The sequence below is a fragment of the Perca flavescens genome, chromosome 20, assembly GCF_004354835.1.
Source record: "Perca flavescens isolate YP-PL-M2 chromosome 20, PFLA_1.0, whole genome shotgun sequence".
In the NCBI taxonomy this organism is placed as follows: Eukaryota; Metazoa; Chordata; class Actinopteri; order Perciformes; family Percidae; genus Perca; species Perca flavescens.
In genome coordinates this window covers 27,185,007-27,202,534 of record NC_041350.1, presented here as the reverse complement: position 1 = coordinate 27,202,534, position 17,528 = coordinate 27,185,007, and the positions used below count along the sequence as shown (strand labels likewise).

The following is a 17,528-nucleotide window of genomic DNA, read 5'->3' as shown; positions in this document are numbered from 1 at the left end:
TAAATGATGGTCCAACTAAACGCAAACCGGATGGGATGGCATGTCGCTGCAGGATGCTGTGGTAGCCATGCTGGTTCAGTATGCCTTCAATTTTGAATAAATCCCCAACAGTGTCACCAGCAAAGCACCCCCAGACCATCACACCTCCTCCTCCATGCTTCACGGTGGGAACCAGGCATGTAGAATCCATCCGTTCACCTTTTCTGCATCGCACAATGACAGCGGTTGGAACCAAAGATCTCAAATTTGGACTCATCAGACCAAAGCTCAGATTTCCACTGGTCTAATGTCCATTCCTTGTGTTTCTTGGCCCAAACAAATCTCTTCTGCTTGTTGCCTCTCCTTAGCAGTGGTTTCCTAGCAGCTACTTGACCATGAAGGCCTGATTTGCGCAGTCTCCTCTTAACAATTGTTCTAGAGATGTGTCTGCTGCTATAACTCTGTGTTGCATTCATCTGGTCTCTAATCTGAGCTGCTATTAACTTGCGATTTCTGAGGCTGGTGACTCTGATGAACTTATCATCAGCAGCAGAGGTGACTCTTGGTCACCTCTGACGGTCCTCATCTGAGCCAGTTTTGTTGTAGCGCTTGATGGTTTTTGCGACTGCACTTGGGGACACATTCAAAGTTTTCGCAATTTTCCGGACTGACTGACCTTCATTTGTTAAAGTAATGATGGCCACTCGTTTCTCTTTACTTAGCTGATTGGTTCTTGCCATAAACTTCTGTACAACACAACTGATGGTCCCAACCCCATTAATAAGGGAAAAAAATCCACTAATTAACCCCGACAAGGCACACCTGGGAAGTGAAAACCATTTCAGGTGACTACCTCATGAAGCTCATTGAGAGAACACCAAGGGTTTACAGCGCTATCAAAAAAACAAAGGGTGGCTACTTTGAGGAATCTAAAATATAAGACATGTTTTCAGTTATTTCAAACTTTTTTGTTAAGTACATAATTCCATATGTGTTCATTCATAGTTTTGATGCCTTCAGTGAGAATCTACAATGTAAATAGTCATGAAAATAAAGAAAATGCATTGAATGAGAAGGTGTGTCCAAACTTTTGGCCTGTACTGTATAATGTGAAAATGAATGCTAATAAAATCTAATGCTAATAATGAACACAGAATACACAGAATTTGACAAAACAAACTGATTGTAAAACTTTGTCATTAAGGAGAGCTTACACTTGAGAGGAAAAAGGAAGGCCGACTCTGAGCTGAGTCATAACATCGGATCATCAAACAATGCTGAGGGTGAATAGATGTTGATTCGACACTCAGCAAACAGCAGTGAACGATTATGTTCAACAAAAGCCCCAAAATGAAAGGTATGTCATCTCCTGCTGCCGCTACCTGCAATGTTTTGTATAATCACAACCTGTCTTTCTGCTGTCAGTTTAAAACACTTCCTAGAGCTGATTCAATTTAAATTCAGGTTATAGTTTAAAACTTTTGTTTGACGGATGGTGATGTGAAGTAGGTGGTAAGGCTCAAAGGCAATGTAAATGCATCAGTACAGGTAGGCTCCACCATTTATCTTCCATCACTTAAGTTTGTACAGTGTCTAACAATATGTGTCATCGATGTTTCCTTCAAGACAGAGTCCCTGCTACTTTGTACTTTTTCTTGCTGCACTGTACAATTTTTAAAGTACTTTCTAAACTATTTAATTCAAAGAAAACCTTATTTTCTTCATTCATTTTTCACTTTTGTGACAGCTATCGTTCAGATTTTACATATATGTTCATAGATTAAACTATGACTAAATTTATTAAATATAATAAATAAAGTACTTAAAGGTATAATATGCAGTATTATCCTAAAAATGTATGGATTAATACAAAAATCTTCCCTCTCAATCCTCACTTATGACCCACTACATGTGTGTATTTGTGTGTGACCCCCAACCAATAACAGCATGCAGGGAGTGCAGCCCATTCTTCTTCCCAACCGCTGCTTTGTCACTCCCCTTGGCGTCTCATACGACACACAAGGCACCCTTTATCGTCTGTATAATATAAAGAGGCGGCAAATGACAGCAAACTGGTTGTTATTACATTGCTGTGTGTTTTTTTTTAGACGCTTCAGTGTTTCCCCACTCCTCTCCCGGTGTGTCTGTTTTACCGACAGACAGAGACACAGACAGACAGACAGAGACACAGACAGACAGACAGAGACACAGACAGACAGAGACAAAGATAGACAGACAGACAGACAGACAGACAGAGACACAGACAGAAACAAAGATAGACAGACACACAGAGGGCCCTATCTTGCACTGAGCGCAATTGCCTTTGTACACCGACGCATGTATCATTCCTATTTTGCACCGACGCACAGCGGACGTCACAGACGCACGTCACAGACGCACGTCGGTAAATTAGGGAATGTATTTGCGCTCCTGGGGGCGGTTCAGCGAAAAGAGGAAGCGTGTTCCGGCGCAAACGTTCCATAGTGCTATTTTGCAGTTTCAGAAAACAATTCCGCCACTGACCAGGAAAAACCTGGTCTAAAGTCAGTGTCGCTAGTCTAAAGTCAGTAGCGCGTTATTCAGATTCTATTTTATGGGCGCATGCTTGGCCATAATGTAGAGTGAAAAAGAAAAATATTACTGAAAATGCGCTTCAGGTGTTTGGGTAGATCAGGAGACACTTTACGGTAAGACTCATTTATCCCGCCTAGCGACAGCGCCAGAGATCCGCCCACAAAGCTACTTGCGTTTCACGTTTGATACTTGCGTTTCAGATCGTTAAAATAGGGCCCAGAGACACACACAGACAGACAGAAGCTCTGCATTCACTCGCTATCTGGCAATGCAGCACCTTCCCATGGAGGTGTGTGTGTTTGTGTTATAGAACTTACGGTAACCTATAATCAGAAAATAACGTTTTAATTCAGTGCTTTGTCCTCACTTACGGTGCTCACTAGACCACCGCTGCTCCCCCCACCCTCCCCCTTATAATCTTTAATAAACCCAACATGCCTGTACACTTCAAGCCCAGTAACACCCCGAGGCAGAAGCTGGTTCATCCAAAGGACAAAACACCCAGACACAAACAGAGAAATGTAGCGTATGCCAAGGTATGCACAGACCTGTACATTGGGGAAACAACCGTTCCACAAGCGCATGGCCCAACAAAGAGGAGCCAGCTCCTCATGTCAGAGCAGTACACCTGCATCTGAAGGACAAGGGACACATTTGAGGACAGCAATGTCCACATTTTGGCCAGGACAGGCGGTTTGAGAGTGGAGCCAAAGAAGCCATCTTTGTCAAACTGGAAAGACCATCACTTAACAGAGGAGGTGGGCCTCGTCTCCACTTGTCAGCCAGTCAACAATGCAGTCCTGAGCTCCCTCCCAAGCAAGCTGAAAAGACAATAGACCTCGACTCACATGACAACCAGGTGGGTCAACGACCTGTGATCCTAACGACTCTCATGGGACACCACGTTGACTGGATGTGCCAACGACTCCCATGTGACTAGCAAGTCCAGTTGCCTTTGCTTTTCACAGAGAACTCAAAAATGTAACATTTTAACAATGAAAAGGGCCATTCTGCTGGCTAAGGACTTTGACCTAACACTGTACTAATCACTATAGCGATGGCTAACTTGTTAGTATACAGTAATCTATTTCCACACACAGCAGATAAAGAGCAACATTAGCATTCACTTGGAGTCACATGTCTGGCCACCTGATTAATATTCACTGTTCTTTTAGTTCTTTAGCTGCTAAATGCTCAACTGTGTTCACCAGCTAATTGATAACCCTGTCTTTTGTTTGTTGCCGAGCTGGTAGTGTACAGCGTTTTTTTCATTTCCTTAAAAAACAGCTGCCTGCTGCACCCGAAAACAAAGCGATGAGTGTATTAAAACAATAAAGTTGCCGGCGGCGGGCAGCCAAACATTTCTAAGAAGCTATAAAGCTCTTTATGACCAAAATGCATGCCCCTTGTTAACCTGCCACCCCCCAGTGAGAGTACAGGGACTGAGGGGTTGTTTCGTTGAAGAAGTTAGTGTTGTCTGCCTGACTCATTGATAAAGATCTGACTTAGGTTTGTGCATGTTTGAATCTATGGCTCTGACCATGGCTCTGAAATATCAGTAGCTGTGCTCAGTATTGATAAATCCATGGTGCTGTCCGTGATGCTGAAGCAAACAGATTTATAACTGTGCAGTCCCCCCTTTGTAAAAATGAACAAATCTTCTACGGTCTATATACATATATAAAACATAAATGTCTGTGGGGTCATCGTACGAGCCTTTACACATAGCTATCTGATCCATTTTTAATATAATTATGTTGATTACAGCTGTTTTAAGGACATTGTCTTGTTTTTTAAGCGTGCAAATTCATCTGCCCAGCACCAAATGGCAGACATACAGAGTTAGTGACAAGCTAGTGCACATAGTGGAACATTTTGCAGCTAAAGAGCAACATACTGTATGTCAATGTTGTGTTTTCTACTACTTCTGCGGCCTCATGTTGCCCAAAAAAAAATATTAATGAAAGTAAAAGTTTTAATGCCATGTTATAACTTGTATGTTGAAATTACAACCACATTCTACCACTACTCATATATGCTAACAGTCAACATGACTAGCAGAAAAAAAAACGGGACCAGGGTTCTATCTCTTGCTGCCAAATCTTCACTTGCTCCAGGATGTTAGCATGTAACACAAACTGTTATTCATTGTTGTCAAGTTGTTAAAATAGTTATATACAATAATGACTGGAGGAATGTTTTTCCCTCTGTCACAGGTGTAGAAGGAGCAGATGTTCAAGTTTAAATGTAATTCTATTAAATGAACAGATGCTTTCCATGTTTCTGGTTTGAATCCTCTCCTGACTGAAACAAATAATTACGCCTTTGCTGCCAGAAGTGAAAACAAGTGTATATCACGGATGATTCAGAGAGTGGGAGATACAAGCAAACAAGCCTCTATTCTCTGGATGGCCAAATATATTTTTTATATACTGTACTTTGTAACCCCAATTCCACCTCCCACAAAAAAAAAATGACATTGGACAATTTTAGTTCCCTAAAAGTGGATTTAAAAGGTCAATCAGCCTTTCATTTCTCATCCTTCAGTTGTCTGTAACGGTGTGATATAATGACCATGATGAATATTTAATTGGGCCAATTAAGTAAGAAGGCTGTGACTGGAAGGAATATTATAGTGTGTACACTCTGTACTATGTATAATTTACAGTCTGGTGGATTTATAAGGACACCCATTACATCAGGTTCTTGGATTTACCACAACCAGAATGAATTATGATTATATGATGAATTAATATTCTATAAGCACTAATTTTCATTTGGCTAATGGTCTACTCCACAGCAATTACGTTTGCATGAAAGTCACTTCATTTAAAATATGCTCAAATGAAGACATGATTGAGAGATTCATCAATTAATATCCACAGCTTATTCGGTAAGATGAATGTGGCTGCTTAGAAATTAAAATCACACCATTATTCCATCTGTCCCCAGCAACAACAAAAAAATCCTCCGATTTCAGAAGCGACTATTGGTTATTAGTGATGGAATTTCGAAGACTTCAGTGGAGTAGCGGGGTGTGACACACAAACATTGATTTCTCACAGGATCATAACAAATTGATCCATCCGTTGCCTTTGCAAACTGAATTCTGCAGCAATCGATGCAGAGCCTTGACTCGACTCTCTCCGCTGGTGCAACACTGAGCATCAACTACCAGACAGAGATGGTGGTGGTGGATGGGTGACTTGCCAGCTCCGCAGCTAATTAGGGAATCTCCAAGTTGCAACACAACGGCAACAGATTGTATACATCAGCACCTTGCAGAATAGGCTGTGGACCGGCGTGCTAATGCCGCTGTGGGCCATTAGTGTTGGTGGGACAGGTGGGAAAGTGTGCAGCTAGTGCTGCAGCGTGCAGTGATCACTCGGCAGGCTGACGGATGAGGGAAGCGAGAGGTGCAACTCCAGCCGCCATCCGCCGCCACGCAGAGATTAAGTTCCTATGGATATATTCAGTGGTAAGCTGTTGTGACAGTTCCTTTGCAAATGTGTGGACACTGCTGTTTAAGCATCACCATCTTGTATCTCTATGACTTTTTAGTTTCTCCCTGAGGGATGTTTTTCTTTTACTGACTTCATAGGTTCCCCCGAAGCCACCCTGCAGAGTGCACACCACCTTCCTGACATATTGCTGGTTACCCTCACTTTTTCCTGTTATACTACCAATTTAACTAGCAGAAAAATTAGAATTGCAGAAATAAATGAGCTTCACCTCCATCTGTCCTCTCATTTTTTCCCTGACACACTCAGCTTTTAGAGAAGGAAGAAGTCCAGAGCTGCTGTTCTGCATAGTGATGTGGTTATTATAGCTGTGATGTGGAGGCAAGGTAGGGTGGCAGCTGTTTTTAAAACATGAGTGCGCTCAGGGATCTTTTCCAGCAGTTTTCCCCTCCCCTATCTGCAAACGACTGTATTCTTCCCCGCCACTATTCTCTCTGTCCACCTCATTAGTTCGGAGGCAGGAAAGCAAATTACGTTCAATTACAAAGTCATCAAAGGCCATCTGAAGTCCTGTCTCAGCAAGCAGAGCCCAGAACAGCAGCACAGGGGGGCCTGCAAAATAAAACGGGATTCAGTCGCAAAAATAGGTAAGCACCAAAAGAGACCAGGAGGATTTATTTAATTGACGATCGTGCTGTCCACTCCACTGAAGGAGCCGAGTCTTTTGGCTCCAGTCAAAATGAATAACGCTACATTCTCTGTTCACTGTGATTACACAAGGAACATGGGGGGGCAAGAAAAACATTCCAGATCTATCCCACGGCGGATTCATTTTCCCAATTATTGGCTCAAATCCAAACTCTCCTTGCCAAATCATTATGTTCACTTTCTCCCCAAAATAGAACTGTGTCTTGCCTGTGCCTGACAAACTTCAATTGAGTTGAGAGTGCGATGTGCACAGCTGGTCCATGAATCGCCTTTCCCATTAGAAACGTGCTCATCCTTATTATCACGTATGCACAGTTCAGTTTGGCTTCAGCCATTTGCTCAGGCAGGAGGAGAGGAGCGTTTCTTTTCTCAGACGCAGGGAAATGAGGCCAGTCAGTCTGACGTTTGTTTTTCTGGGTCTCTAAGGAGCTCGCGGTAAACAGCATAGAGGAGCAGCCTTGGCAAGTCTGAGTCCTGGCTGCAGGATGCACATGAGGAGTATCATTGAAAAACAAGACATCCATCAACTTCTTGAAAAATATATGTGACTACGCTTGGAGGTTTAACTCACTACAGGATAATGCATATTGTATTTTTTATCCGCAGAAGCATTTTAACAAATTATCTCCTTGAGTTGATGCAAGTCAGGTGACAACAGCTAAACACTTCATTTCCTGCACCTGGTTAATTGTCATGCACCAATTTATGATGGAAATGCCTTCATTTACGTAAAAGAAAACAAAAAACTCAGGTGCAAGGTGCCAATTCAAAATAAATTACAAAATGATTTATTGCCTCGAGGTTGTATGCCTCCGCCAACCAGTCAAGTTGCAGTTTACATCCACGTCTGTCCAGACTGATACAATATGTAGCAAAGACTTTGAGGCAATTTAATAAAAAAGTATTAAGTGTATTTTGTGGTACCATATTAATGGTTATTTAATATTACCATATTAATTAATTACCATATTAAGTTCAAATAAATAATACAAGCTGTGTTGTCGATGCCTCGAGACAGAAAGGGAAGTGACTCAGAGCTTGTAAAGCACTTTCTCTGGCCGTACGATGTGTATGACATCATTAACATTTTAAAAGGCTTTTTAGAAAGAAAAAAAAAAAAAACTTTTTTAAAAAAAAATCAAACACACAGCAGTGTGTATTTTCTTTGCCACACCTTTCAAATGCAACAATCAAATTACTAGACAAAAAATTACATCCTGAGAAAAGTTGATTTTGAGGGGTACAGCTCCATAGACCACCATTCATTCTGCACTCGCCTGTGAGAGCCCCCTATATGGAACCAGAGTGGAACTGCAACCAGTTCAGAAGCAGGAAGTATCCAGAGAGTGTAAGTTCTCCCCTTACTAGAAATTCTCTGCTCTGGTCTAAAAATGTGTGTTCTTTTGGTAATATAGCACTGGATTTAACATTAAACAAATTATTACATGATCCAATTGATTTTATGTAAAAATATATAGCACTACAATTACCCCTACTATGAATAATATAAATAATGCTACGATTCAATTTATCTCAATGCACACATATTAGTCTTAAAAAACTCACAATTTCTGCTTTTCTAATTCAAGAATAAGGTATAATTTCCTTTAAATGAGGTTTATTGACCATGAATTCCAAAAATAAGTGTAAATCTAGTAATGAGTTGGTGTTAGTGGGGTTCATACACAGTAGTGAAAAGAAGCGTTAAACGTCAAAGTGCCAAAAACATTGAAAAAAGCTCCAAAAGAGACAAAAACGTTTTGACCCGCGAGGACGATGCGTGGTCAAATGGAAGACAACACAAGGGTTAAAACCGGTAACCGGCCCATGCCTATGCTTCACACACGTCTTCAACCAGGCAGATCTAAACAATCACCACCGTTTCAATCTGGACACCAAAGATCAGTGTCACCGAGCCAGTATCCTTCTGTTCCTGAGTTATGGCGTTGAAGAACGGCAGCAGCTCCAGCAGGGGACCACAAACCTTTCCCGAGCCACATTAACCAGCTCCGACTGGGGGATCCCGAGGTCTGGTTGGAGATATAATCCCTCCACCTAGTCCTGGGTCTTCCCTGAGGCCTCCTCCCAGCTGGCCAGAAAAGTGTTTTTGCACATTATGATGTCACAGTGAAGTTGACCATTGCCCTTTTGGATGTTAAATGTCATCACTTCATCATTTTATCCTAGTAGACAGTAGTGTGAAATGTTGTCAAGTGGACGCAAATTTGAAGAGATTCCTTCAAGGGGGTCCTGAGATATCGCGTTTACAGGAATGGGATGGACGGACGAACAGAATACATAATGCCTCCGGCCACAGCTGGCATAGGCAAAAAAAATAAAAAAATACTATGGAATATAATGCAGCTAGGCTCTCTTAGGCATCCTGTATTGCCTTCAAATATTTATTCCCTTGTAGATTAACTTTTGTTATTTAATGAGATTCCCTGCTGAGTCAACACACACAGAGGATTTACTCTTCTGCCTCTTTTGTGTCTTTTGTTTGGGGAAGTAACCTCATTAAATGTGCATGTGGCACATGCTGGTGGACTTAAAAATTAATTAATTTGAGAAAAACATATCAGGCTCTGTCCTGAAGTTTTTGTGAGGGATTGTTGCTCTGTGTTTTGGGAATCTGCAGCTGCAAGTTTAAATCACTGACTAACTCATTACATGGAGTCAAGTAGGGATCCCTTTGTGAAGCACAATTAATACAAGTGATTTACTGTGCACAGAGTGTTGCCACTGGAGAAAAAGATAATGCTTTTAATGAGTAATATTGAAATTTTAGTTAGTTTGTTCTTCATGAATCTTCTTCTCATGTATATCTTCTCTTTTATTAGTGGTACTCCTCCAGATGGTTGTTTTTATGCCTTGATGCTGACAATTTGCCGCTTCTTACTGGATTATTACGCTCATTGCTGGATTAACCACCAAGCTGGTGAACGTCAGCTGTATCTTTTTCTAGAAAACTACTGTACCTTTTCATACTGGGGAGTTTGCAACATGCAGTGGAAAAATATGTTCTAAACTAGCTTTTGAACCAGATATCCTGCCCTCTGCTTTTAACCCAGAATGTCTACCGGTTGTGCCGTGGCAGCATCTTTAAGCGATCAGTTTTTTAAGAAGCCATATTGTTTAAACATTTTTTTTGTTTTACAAGCACATACAATACACATTGTTTCTCATTTATGATGGATGTGGTATCATTTTGTAATTTTCTTTTCGGATTACCTGACGCAGCCGTCTATTTTGTATCTGTATATCCCGAATAGAGCATACCAGTAGAAGGAAAAAACACAGCATTCAGTCTCCTGCTTCACAAATCCTACTTGTTAATTATTAAACTGATGTCAACTGACGGATAGATATTAGCATTTATATGCACAAACATTTGAATTTGGTTCTGCTTCAGATTACTGCCTGCAAATGCAATTATTAGCAGTTTAATATGGGATATCAATACAATACAAAGTGCCTACTTAAAGTTACTATTAGGAACTTTCATTTTGTGTTGATATCGGCGGCCCCTGTGGAAAGAAGCGGTAGTGTTTTTATCAGCATTCAGCACCGCCGCCTCGTGTCGTAAAGATACGCCACATTAGAAAACCTCTCATTTTACTGCAGCAGGGTGTGACAGTCTGCCCCGCTCAGTCCTGGTACTGGTTCTCCCGTGCCTCCCTTCCCACCAGTGGGCCTCCAGCAGCGTGATTGGCTTCCGTCAGGTCTCCGACTGCAGGTCGAAGGCGGCAGCAAAGCCAGATCTGGGTCTGAGGCCCTGCTGGAGTCTAAGCTGAAGCAGCTTCGGGTAGACCTGCATGCTGTAAATTGTTTTCTCTGATTTTGTGAGGAATCTGACCCGGTGGCTGGCATTAAGAATAACTATATAATAGCCAATATTCTCGCTGATGGTCTCGTTTGCTCATGTAGGTCATGACCTACATGAGACTGTAGCGGCATCAGTAATAAATTGAGACGGTTTCAGGTATTAACTTTAATTATAGGGTATAGTCATTGTGTTACTTTGTAAAAATTAAAAAAACATTTCTGATATTGCAATGAAGTTATGGTATTTATTTAAAATTTATAATAGTTGACACTTATAAAAAAATGTACTTTTGGAAATTAACTTGGAAAAAGTATTTAGATGCAAAGTACTCATTTAATATGGTTGTTGCTCATGGACAAAACATTAGCTAAACCTGGGTAGAAGCGGAAACGTTTATAGCTATAAAATACTAGCCTGGATACCAGCCGAACTTAGCCCCTCCCACAAAATTCGAGGTCGGGAAGTTCTTCTTCTGACTAGAATCTGAGTATGACCACGTCAGGCTAATAAAATACTTTAAATAATGATAGAATACTGATGGGCAGTAATATAGTAGTTTTGACCCGGCGTGTAAAGGTAGTGGAGCAGTGGGCGAGATGCTCCAGTCAGGTGTCCAGTTGATGGTTTCTTTCCGTTGCGATTGGAGCCAGAATGCAATGCAGCCGTGTCTCGTGGAAGCAGGGGTAAGAGGCTTCCTGTGTGATCTCGGATGAGAAGTTGATACTTTGTTGTTTTTGCCGTGACTTAGCTTCGTATAAACTTAACACTGACAGCAGCTGGGGTTTGCTTTGTACTGTCACTGGTGTCATGGGTCTGTCATTACTGTTGTTATTTATGCCGAGAGCTTTGTAAAAACTCCTCCTCTGTAACCCCGAATAAACTCCATTGTCTGCGGTGACACCAGCAGCTACAGCTTGTATTACTTTGTCACTGGTGTCATTCTTCTGTCACTGGTGCTATCACTCATTCAGAGGGATGATCTCCTATCATCAAAGCTGTTTTGTTGTTGTTGCTGTTATTAGATGAATAAAAGCTACAACATAAGGGAAAAGACTACAGAGGACTGGTGTATAATCCAGATGTAACATCAGCTGCTTACCAGTCACTGATGTCTTTATTTTATCATTCGAAAAAGTAAAATCTTTTTGACTGTATTATTGCATGTCTCATATAGCCTTTTCACTTATAGTTTGGTCAACGCAAAGCCCTAAAAAAAGTCAGCATAAAAGTTCCTTAACCATTATAGAGTTAACAGTACATTACATGTCTTTTTTTTGTTTAACAAATCAAGCATAACAATGATTACACAACAACCGGTTTCACAGGCCTGAATATGCAAACTGACTGGATGTGTGAGAATGTTTTACTGTCAAATTCGGCAAATCTGTCAAATTCTGCTTTGAGTGTCTCATAATTAGAATTTGAAAACAGTTTCTCTTCTATTTAGTTGGGCGCACATCTAGGTGGGCCAAAATTGATCGTGAACCTAAATTGATATGCGGGCCGGATCATTACAATGCGAGGAGCCAGATTTGGCACGCGGGCTTTGAGTTTGACAAATGTGATCTAAATGAAAATATATTATACGTGGAAACCCATTTACAGTGTGCCACTAGCTATTAATGGACTGCTCTGTCACTGTGGCCATCACTGTGGCCATCACTCAGGCGGTTGTTTGTCTGCGGGTCTTGTCCAAAGAAATAAATTAATACAGACTGATGTGAACACATCACGGAGAGTCTTTATTGTGACACTGATGTGTCACATAAAGACTCGTTACTCCCCAAGGATGTTGAAAGATGGAACAAAGTGGGGGTCTAGAGATGACTTGTCAGTTCGTGTGTGCAGGACTTTGTTTTCCATTTCCTCGTCTTACTTAACGGTGAACAGGACAGAAGCTGGGAGGATTTTGTACTGAGGTTATGAGTCCTTTGATGATTAAAATAAAAAATGCACACATATTGTATTATTTTTACTTTCTTGCCCAGAGTTAGCTGAGAAGATCAATAACACACTCATGTCTGTGTGTTTAGCTGGAAGGCAATTATCTTAGCTCATCAGTTTAGCAAGAGGAAACAAGTTAACACAATGTATTTTGTACAGTATGTTTAGTAACTAAAACTTTGGACAGAACCAGGCTAGCTGTTCCCCCTTGTTAAAATATAAATAAACTAATAGATAGCGGTGCTTATCTCCATATTTAACATACAGACGTGAGGTTGTTATTGATCTTCTCACCTGACATATTCTCAAAAAAAAAAAGAGAATAAGAGAGTTAAATGTTGAATGCTCCTTTAACTATTCAGTTATATTTATTAGTCTGGTTCCAAGGATGTACATTGCTGGGATAAAGCCAGAATCCTCTCACGTTCCAGATGTCCCTCCCCTCTTGCATCTCCGCTAATCGGGGCTTAGCGCCACACAGGACAGTTGTGATTGGTTTAAAGAAATACAAACAAGCATACTCCAGCACTGACACAACGCTGTGGAGAGAAGTCTGGCAATGCAAGACTACATTTGTATCTACTTACGTGATGACTAAATGCTGTTTCAAAGCCCTCTCTACAATGCCAGAATGTAATTCTGTAGGAGAAATGCTAAATCTCTTTGTTTTATTTTGATTTATTATTTTTATTTTAGTCTAAAACAGTAACATTTAAGGACATTAGCGGACCAATCAAACAAACCAAGATGCAAGCAACAATGCTAAAACAAACAGACAAAACAACGAAAAAGAGAAGAAAAAAAAAAAAAAAAAAAAATATATATATACAGTATATTGTATATAAATAAATATATATACATACACACATGCATATACATACATAGACGTGTACATATATAAGCATATACACATACATATACACATGCAAAAATAAATAAAATGACAATGATATAAAAAAGATAATCTAACTTTGAAAATACCAAAAAATAATATACACATACAATACACATACACGTCATAAATGATGATAAAACAGCATGAGTGTGTACCTTTGGCTGGTCACAAAAAGTATTACGTTGATATTTTTGGACTTGCGGCCATCTTTGCGCCCATGGGCGTGCTGGTCTTACAGGGAGGTGTGTTCTGGTGCATTCTGGGCGTATTGCTATCTTGCGGCAGGAGGAAGTAATCGCACCATTGACCAACAAAAACCTGGTCTAAAGTCAGTAACGCAGCATTTCATTTTAACAGCAAATTAGTAAAATGTGCCTAGGCTTATGCACAGCGTGTGCACACTATGCTTATTACACACACACACACACAGGGAAGCGCAGCAGCACAAAAACATACAGAAGATTACAAATAAAAATATTACGGTGCAAATCCGCCATCATAATAGCAATGCGCCAAGGTACAAACGAGCCTGGCTTTTAAAGGGAATGGGAGATGTCACTCTGATTGGTTTATTGCATGTTACGCCCAAAACACACCTATGATTAATGAAGACAAGAAGTACAACCCTTTTGAACCACGGGCCCGGCGCATGGACCCTTTTTTACACTGTCAAACTGGCAAAAATGGATTTGGACACGCCCTAAACGCACCTGGCCATATGCCCTGCACTTAGATGGTTAAAATAGGGCCCCTAGAGTTGGAGTTCTGAGAGCAGAAAATGTAAAACTTAAAAAAAAGGTTTAGGTTGACTCTTTTCAGTGTCACAGCACATCAAAGAAATTTTGAATTGTGCAAGTATCGTCAGTTATTTTGTTCACAACTACAGACTTGGTTCATTCTCACACATGTCTCTTTTTCTTTACTGTGTTGCCAGAGGTCAGCTGTTACTCACTCAGGCAGACGTTGTCGTAGAAGGAAGTGAGGAAGTCGGTGCATTGTTCCCTGTGATTGCCGCTTGCTGCGCACGAGCACCAGGGTCCCACGTTGGATGTGGAGTTGTCAAGGTAGTTGGGAGTTATTGTGCTTCCTGTTGAGAGGTGGAGAGGGGGAAACAACACGTCATACAACTTCTCACATCACTAGGTGTACAACACAATGATTCTGACCGTCACACGACAGATAAACAGAACATCAAATTTGTTTTGATGTGTTTTGTGTTGTCAAGCTGTTCTATCTGCTGTCCTTTTTTTTAATAAACACCCCATAAAACCAGAAAGACAAAAGACTGGCTGAGGAGTTAATGCCCCCAAAAAATTGAAAATGTGAGCAGAACGGTCTGATTTAATCTTGTTATGCTTAGCCCGAATATGACCCTGATTACAATAACTAAATAAAGGCGTTTACTTGGAAATTTCTATCATCATAGTGTTGCTGTAATCAGGATAAATTGAGTTATTAGTGTGCATGTACATGTATTCATTGTGAGAGAAAAAGAGGGATTTTAAAAGAGGAATAGATGAAAGTGGAGTGAATAGAAACAGAGACACAGCAGGCAGACTGGTGATCAAATGTGATCAAATGTTGACTGGTTCAACCCAAATTGCTGACAGGGCTCGGCATCACTGAGCCTACAGACCGTATACTGTATATTTCTTATTTCAAAGTATTAGGTATGGGAAACTAGCTTTTGTTAAAAAAAAAAAATTCTCTTGTCCTTCGAGACAGGCAATTATTTCGAAATGAGACTTTGTTGATGTATTTATCATATATACATGTATGCATGAAAAAGAGACACAGGGCTGCTTGCTTATACAGCATCTTCCTCTTGATCTCTCAGTGACTCTGATGCGACAACACATCAATTCCAATCAACAGTACAGTACAGTGGTAGTTGTTTAGCTTGCTTTTTAGTTTCCTATCGTGCATATCCACCGGGGCAGGCAGCTTAGTGGACTTTGATGAGTGCAGCGACCCGCAGTACAAAGTCTAGCCACTATCACAGAGGTCTCTCAGATGTGTTCTTTTTTCTGCCTTCGGAGCTTTTCAGCAGGACGTGATTGGGAAGTCATTCTCCAGGAAGGGTAATACAGCCTTGTAGCTTGTATTTTTTTTTTAAGAAGAGGTAGGAAATAAAATTGCTGCACTTTGATGCAGTGTGGCGAAAAGTTTGGGATTTTTACCCCATTGATTTTCCGGGCCCCAGACTTCCAAACAACAACACCTCAGAGTCTCACTTCTACCTCAGTTGTCTAGAATGGCCAATCACTGCTGCCCACCTTTCTGTCTCTGTCTTTCTTTATCTGTCTGTCTCAGTCCCTCTAACTAAACAACCTCTCTTTTCCTCTTTTTGCAGCAGTTCAGTGCAGTATTGTTTTTTTAACCAACCTTTTAGGCATTATGTGATCTTTTGTTACGTTTTTATCTAAAGTACAATAAGCTGTGTTCTACCTGCCTGCTTCCACTCATCGTCACGTCAGGGATCATTCTCACAAAACAGCGGTCAATAGTTGTAATTGCACTACTTATAATGCCAACGGCATGCTGCAGCCACATTAATCAGCGCTCCATCGATTGTTGAACCGCGCTTCTCATCACAATCCTTGATTCATTCTTTTGAGTCCTGTTTAGTGCACTTGTCTGCTCTCCGCCTCCCTCCCTCTGAAACCTTTTTGTTGCTGATCCATCAAAGAGGGTGGGCGAGCCGGCACAGAAAGATTTAGTTCTTACCTATCAGGCCGGTGTACGCGAGTAGACACGCTCCGTAGTTCTCCTGCTTGCAGCCACTTGTGCTCTGCTCGGAAGGTTGGCAATCATACTGGAACTGTGCCCAGCGAGACCTGTGGGAGCAATAACATGCCATCCATCATTTACTCGTGCTTGGCTGTCGCACACATTCCGTCACTGAGGGGTAGCCAGCACCGGTGCTTCCTCTCAGCGCCAGGATGTGAATCTGAAACCCACAACGCTCATCTACCTACCGACACTCCTACATCAAGTCCCGCCACCCTTCAAGATCTCCCGCTCTACAGCACTTCAACCACCACTTCAGTCACCCTCGGTGACATTCATCCCTCTTTTTCTTTCCTCCCCACTCCTCCCAGCGAGTCTTCTGGAAGGCTGCCAGGCTGTAAAGAGTCAATGAGGGGCAAAGATAGGCCTCGGCTCTGCTCTCTAAATACCGTGGGCGCTGTCTGGCAGGCCTTGCCGCGAGGAAATTAGACAAATATGGATCTTCCATATAAATACTTCCACCCACAGCCGCTCTGCCTTCCCTCCTTCACCTTTCCTGCCAGCCGCCCAGACATCTAGCCTCATCATCATCATCGTACAAGGCTATCGCGGCCATCATATCGCATTATCGGCCCCCGTCGCCTGGCATTTGCAGCGGGATCCCCTCAGGGCACCGCAACTCCCCGCTATTCCCCTCGTTTGTCATGTCATTGTAATGATGTGCGTAAAACTCATAGGCTGTGCGCTAAGTGAAGGCATCCTCTGCAGGCTGCCGGTTAATGCCAGCTGACTGGTGAGAATTGGCGGGCCGCGCAGGGGTCCTTGAGATGCTCCATCCATCGGGGCGGCAGTGGAGAATAATGCCTGATCGATAGCCATGACAGATGAAGCCCTTTGTCTTCCTGACATTTGAAGAGGAACTAGATTAAAGGCTGGCCACCATTTGCTGTCAGAGAAAGGAGGCTGACTGGATGGGTATGAGAACTCCAGAGAGAGAGTAATACACCCTCTGAATTTGAATGACTTCATAAGACATTGTTAGTTTTCTGATTGAACGTTGACAATCAATTTGAATTTGAATTAAATCTTTGTTTTTCATCAGGATTTAATGCAGAACAAATGGGTTTCTTCAGATAACTTTGTACTCTTGTACAGAGGGTCACATTTCTGCAATTTACTGATCCTGATGATGTCTCGACTGTACATTGATAGATATTTTCTCTGCACTTTGGCAGGAAAGTCATGTTTGAATCCCAAATGGATAATGGCCGCTCTAATAACTATTTCACACGGCTGCAGAATTTAATTTAACTAATTAAACAGTTAATGAGTGTAACAATTGAATTAATTAAACACAGCTGACTAATTAAATCTAAACGAACATATCATACCGGCCAGACCTATCTTCCAA

At 41.4% G+C, this 17,528-nt stretch overlaps 1 protein-coding gene across 1 annotated transcript in view; it reads right to left on the bottom strand.

Moving 5' to 3' along the window:
* Positions 1-17,528, bottom strand: part of gfra4a (GDNF family receptor alpha 4a) — a 385,676-nt gene that overhangs the window by 65,492 nt on the left and 302,656 nt on the right. Inside the window, exons 8-9 of the mRNA XM_028565152.1 lie at positions 16,115-16,224; positions 14,340-14,474 (exon numbers count right to left, since the gene is read on the bottom strand). Coding sequence (XP_028420953.1) covers positions 14,340-14,474; positions 16,115-16,224 — 245 coding nt within the window. The remainder of the gene's footprint in view (positions 1-14,339; positions 14,475-16,114; positions 16,225-17,528) is intronic.